Source organism: Carassius auratus, chromosome 47 (assembly GCF_003368295.1).
Source record: "Carassius auratus strain Wakin chromosome 47, ASM336829v1, whole genome shotgun sequence".
NCBI classification, from domain to species: Eukaryota; Metazoa; Chordata; class Actinopteri; order Cypriniformes; family Cyprinidae; genus Carassius; species Carassius auratus.
This window is the reverse complement of record NC_039289.1, coordinates 7,185,390-7,190,871: the sequence shown is the minus strand read 5'-3', so window position 1 is coordinate 7,190,871 and position 5,482 is coordinate 7,185,390. Positions and strand designations below refer to the sequence as shown.

At 35.0% G+C, this 5,482-nt stretch overlaps 1 protein-coding gene across 1 annotated transcript; it reads left to right on the top strand.

The window, feature by feature from the left end:
• Nucleotides 1-1,316: 1,316 nt before the first annotated feature.
• LOC113064959 (chloride channel CLIC-like protein 1) lies at nucleotides 1,317-4,538 on the top strand. Its single transcript, XM_026235985.1, has 8 exons — nucleotides 1,317-1,547; nucleotides 2,008-2,118; nucleotides 2,213-2,437; nucleotides 2,556-2,696; nucleotides 2,838-2,937; nucleotides 3,225-3,319; nucleotides 4,181-4,327; nucleotides 4,404-4,538. The coding sequence occupies exons 1-8, from the start codon at nucleotides 1,374-1,376 to the stop codon at nucleotides 4,521-4,523; spliced, it is 1,113 nt and encodes a 370-aa protein (XP_026091770.1). The 5' UTR covers nucleotides 1,317-1,373; the 3' UTR covers nucleotides 4,524-4,538.
• The last annotated feature ends 944 nt before the right edge of the window (nucleotides 4,539-5,482 follow it).

Below are 5,482 nucleotides of genomic sequence, written 5' to 3'. Positions count from 1 at the left end.
AGAAAAAAAATGCTTAAAAGTCTTAATCACATTTTAGTCATTTGAGACTTTCATCGTTGTAGTCTTGTTTTAGTCGACGAAAAGTCGTTGCATTTTTTTCAACTTTTATTCATTATTTAGTCAAACTGCAGTTACCAACATTTATTTTGGTAGCTATTAATTTTGGTAACTTTAACAGTAGTGAAAAGGGAGCAACTTATAGAAAATTATAGTTGTTTATATATGATATAGATTATAAAACATATATAATTTATACATTTTGAAAAAGAAGCACAAAAAGACAAATACAATACAGATTTTTTAAGATACAGTAGGTATTTTTACAGTAGGTAGTAAATTTTTTTTGCATCTTTTGTTGGTTAACACTAATGGCATGGATAGGTACTTAAAGGGTTAGTTCGCCCAAAAATGAAAATTATGTCATTAATAACTCACCCTTATGCTGTTCCAAACATGTAAGGCCTCCTTTCATCTTTGGAACAACATAAGGGTGAGTTATTAATGACATAATTTTCATTTTTGGGCGAAGTAACCCTTTAATTAGGAATACTGTCCCTTTAAGACAGAAGGCATGCATATACTGACACAGTTTTCACCCACCTGTTTAAGTTCATTTAATCGATAACTGACTGTTTTACCGTGATATACTCTACACAATAGACAATTGGACTGCTGTGTGTGTATTTGAGCCCTGAGAACGATCGCATGCTGTGTATCTAAACTGAATTAGTGGAGCGTGCGTGAGAGAGCACTTCTATTAGTGTGAATCTGCCTTTCCTTTAAGTTAATTGACCAATTGTGGCTCACAGGAAAAACAGGACGTCTGGTCACCTTACCCCTTCGTGTGCTGAGGCCATTGTTTCAAATTGCTAGTTCGCATTTTGGTAGTCTATCTATCCACTGCAGCTGCCATACAGAGACTAGAAATCCAAATGCCCCTTATCCGATTGCAATCCAATGACAGGGATGCACATTTTGAAGGACAAGACCGTATTTTATAGGATGTATTTTGAATGTCCAGTAGACCTCAAATAACATTATAGTCATATAGCATACATTTTGTCATAGTTTTTTATCCTCAGATATTAGTTTTAGCTTGTCAATGTCTCAACTTTGTCAAAATGTTTTGTTAACGAATATTTTTGTCCTCGTCTTTGTTGACGAAATTAACACTGTTTGAATATTTTCGGTTATGAATCTATAGCTGACACAGCTGTGACAATTGGAACTCTCTTCCATCACGTAGGGAAATGCTTAGCCATCAGTGTGTTTCCACAAAAGCTGATTCTGAACTTTATTTACATCATTTATAACAGCCAATCAGTAATTGTTTTACCAGCAAGTCTGTTTTCTTTTCTGTTCCAGAGGAGATTATGAAGGTGTCAATCTGTTCATCGTTTGGTTTCTGGAGTTTGCTCATTTATTGTAGTTTGTTTGTTATTGCAAAAGAAAATATCCACCAGGATCATGAGGATGATGAATGGATTGATCCAAATGACATGATAAACTACGACCCGACGACAAAGCGCATGAGAAAACCAGCAATGGTAAAACATTAGTATACCATCTGGAAGTTTATTAATAAACTGAATAAATAAGTGATAGTGAAAGTGACTTGACGTGTGGCCAAGTACAGTGACCCACACTGTATTACAGTGATTAAGGAAGTTAAATCCCTCTGCTTTACATTTTTTTTTCCATTGTAAATAGACTCCATTCAAACTTTGCATTGTAAATTATATCTCAGTGTCCTGATGCATTCGAGTGGATCAAGACACCAGAGAGTTTACAGAAAGAGTTGAAGAACATGTAAATACAACTGTTTTTAGTAGACCTCTATACCAAAATGAAAATCACATGTTTTTTTGGACTTTGTACAATGGTAATATCCATAGTAACTGGTAAAGTCCCGTATTGTACCATTCAGCACTACAGAATTACTGAAACTATATGTTGTATTATTATATCCATATTGTTATATTATATTATTGCTATCTCTTTTTTTAGTTTGATGAACAGAAAAAGAAGGAGACTACCACCTCTAAAAGTCCAGCATGTCTTCCAGTATTCAAGCGATTCCTTTCCAGGCTTCTTAAAGAAACTTCAAAGCTTGGCCTGGTATGTGACTGTTTTCTCTCCAGGGAACTGATTCAACATGAATCTGATGTACATTGGTTATGGTTTAACAGCTCTTCCTTTTTGTAATCTTTAGCCTAACGATGGACAGACATCCAAGCATTATGACGCTGAGGTGAAGCTGTCCAAGCAGTCGCTGGTGGAGATCCAGAAGCTTTTGAATGAAGAGAACGACTGGACCACTGGAGCCTTGGATGAGGCTCTCAGTCAAATTCTGCTCAGATTCAAACTCCACGACCACGAATCCTGGAAGTGGCGTTTTGAAGACACATTTAATGTAGATGCTGATACCGCCCTGATGGTCAGTTCTTCTAAAAGCATTCATAGATCATTTAAATAATTACATTCAAATCATATAAAAAAAAACTGGCGTTTTCCAGAAATCTCAGAAATAATAATAATATTTTTTTGTTTTACAGGTTGCTTTGATTGTTCTGATTGTCGTAGCCATAATCAGCACTGAGGTCTGGTCTGTGGTCTCCTGGTTTGTCCAGTTCTGGAGAATGTTTGCTGTTTGCTTTTTTATTAGCTTGATCTGGAACTGGTTCCATCTTTATATGGTAATTATTCTTGTGCTGTTGACTGTGCATGACGGTTTTGCTAAACCAGTATTGAATAAATGACAATGAAGAGTTAAAAGGTGTATTAAGTATATTGTACAATGAAGAGTTAAATTGGTTGAAATATTTCTCCATGTCTAGGTTGCATTTGCAGAACACAAGAAGAACATTGTGGAGGTGGAGAGCTCAAATGACAAATGCACTGGGCTGAAACAACTGGACTGGAAGGACAGTTTGTCAGGTAAGGTGATTCATGTTTTTATTCACCTGTATGTTATTCCAAACCCATTTGATGTGAAACATGAATTTAGATTTTTTTTATAATATTCACTGATCTTTTTAAGCTCCAAAAAGACCATACATTTAAAATTACCAAATACAAAAGTAAAATAAAGCAAAAGAAAGAAAAAATAATAATAATTATAATTATCTTTTTGTGTTCCACTGAAGATATATGGATTTTAGATGACATGTAGATGAGTAAATAATGACGTGTAATTATTTAGAGATGACGTGTTGCTTTTTTAGAGTGGTACAGACGGACATGGACTCTTCAAGATGATCCTTGCAAAAAGTGCTATGAGGCCCTTTTGGTGAACCCAATTTTGCTTGTGCCAACAAAGGTTTGTATCTTTTAGTTTCCAACAACAGAAATGTTCACTTGACAGTGGTTATAATAGTGTATAATAGAATAGTGGTTGACTGATAATGGATACTGACTGATTAGCTAGTCATTATACTATGATGAATTATTTAGTGTAAAATAATCTGAACCTAATTGCAAAAACAGTACAATAAACCATTTAGAAAATATGTAAAAAAAAAAAAAAAAAAAAAAAATCAAAACAAATAATAACAAAAAGTATCAAAAGTGAACATTAGATTTTTTTTTATTTTACAGAGATTAACTATTTTGTTCAGCAAGAATGCATTAAAATTTATTTAAAAGTGACAGTAGAGACGTTTATATTAAAAGATCACATAAGTGCTTTCAAATCATGCAAAACATATACCAGTTTTTTTTTTTCAAAAATATGAAACAGCACAACTGTTTTCAAAACTGATAATAAGAAATTATTTTTTGAGCATTTCTAAAGGATCATGTGAAAATATTGATGCTGAAATGATGCTAAAAACAGTTATTTAAAATTAGTAACATCTCACTGATCTCACTGTCATTTATAGTTTTATTGTATGTTTGAGCAAATAAATACAACATGAGGTGAACATTAAAGATTTTCTTAAAAAAAAATAAAAAATTTAATAAAAGTTTGAATGGTAGTGTTTTCCAAGACAAAAAACATTAGCAGTAGATTAGTAGTCAGCATTTGTCATAAATCTTAAGTTATATTATATTATATAAATTGTTTAGTTTTAATATTTCTTAGTTATTCATCAGATATCTTATTGTTCTAAAAGCTGTTATGAGAGTTGTAACCAGAGGTGAAATGCATTAATAATAGATTTATGGGGTTTTATTCTAGGCTCTCATGGTCACCATAACCAGTTTCATCACAGATCCTTTGAAGCAAATTGGGCAGGGAATCGGTGAGTTCCTCAGAGCCCTGCTGAAGGATCTACCGATTACTCTCCAGTTACCTGTGCTGGTTATCATTGCACTCGCCATCCTTGTAAGAGCTGTGAACAGCCAACATACTGTAGGATCATTTATTTGTTATCATACTAAGGCATCTTTGCTCCTCTCAGGTGTTCATGTATGGAAGTGCTCAAGCAGCCATACATCAAGCAGTTCACTTTCCCCGGCTCGGTGGGCGACGGGATCCGCCGCATGAGGAAGCTTTGGGAGGCGGTGACCCTCCACAGTAAAACCATTCATGGGGTTCGAATCTAGGCCCTAGTCCGGCCCTTGTCTGAGATGCTTAGGCCCTAGTCTGGCCTTGTCTGATGGTGACATTGGACAAAAGTGCCCCGTTACAATTAAACTAAATTGGGGGAAAGAATTAGAATAATTAACGGACACTAACTTGTCTATATGAGCGCTATAATTCCAAATGAATGTCCAATAAAATTAATTTAAAAATAAATGTTTCCTTTTTGGCACCCTGACTGTGATGCCACCCAGGATGCCTAATTCGCTTAGGCATGCACTGGCCCTGACCAAATGTTTGATGAATTTAGCCTTTTTCTAAGTGTGTGTGTGGAAGCCAAAGTGCGCTTAATGATACAGTAGTTCACTCAAAAATCTAAATTCTGTCATTAATTACTCTGCCTTGTGTCGTTCAAGGCCTTTGTTCATTTTTAGAACACAAATGAAAATAATTCTGATTAAATAAGAGTGCTTTGTGACACTGAGTGCTTATAGACAGCAAAGCAACTGAAATGTTTTATGGCCAAGGAAGGTAGTGAGGACATGGTTAAAATAGTCCATGTGACATCAGTGGTTCAACCCTAATTTTATGAAGCGGCCAGAATAATTTGTGTGCACAAATAAAACAAAAATAACTAATTTATTTAATGATTATTTTCTTCTCCGGGTCAGTCTCCACCGCCATTCACAAGAGTATCAAGATGCATGCTTGTAAACAAGGTGCAGCGCATCTGGATTTTTTGTCATAACGTCTGTTCCCGTATCAGCTTTATCACATGAATCATATGCAATCCTTTAATGTAGAACATGGAGATGTCAGCATGATATAATTTTTTTCCTCAAGCAACTTACAATACAATGCAGGGTTCGAAATGAGGGGGGTCTGGGGGGGTTCCCGGACCCTCCATAAGTCATTAAGGATCCCCTATAAGAATTAATTTTTAGATTTTGGGGGGTC

Bases quoted from the DNA above. Each gene is read 5' to 3' on its own strand.
- LOC113064959 (XM_026235985.1), top strand. From the start codon at position 1,374: ATGAAGGTGTCAATCTGTTCATCGTTTGGTTTCTGGAGTTTGCTCATT. The intron at 2,119-2,212 runs GTATGTGACTGT...TGTAATCTTTAG, and splicing joins AAACTTCAAAGCTTGGCCTG to CCTAACGATGGACAGACATC. The intron at 3,320-4,180 runs GTTTGTATCTTT...GTTTTATTCTAG, and splicing joins TTTTGCTTGTGCCAACAAAG to GCTCTCATGGTCACCATAAC.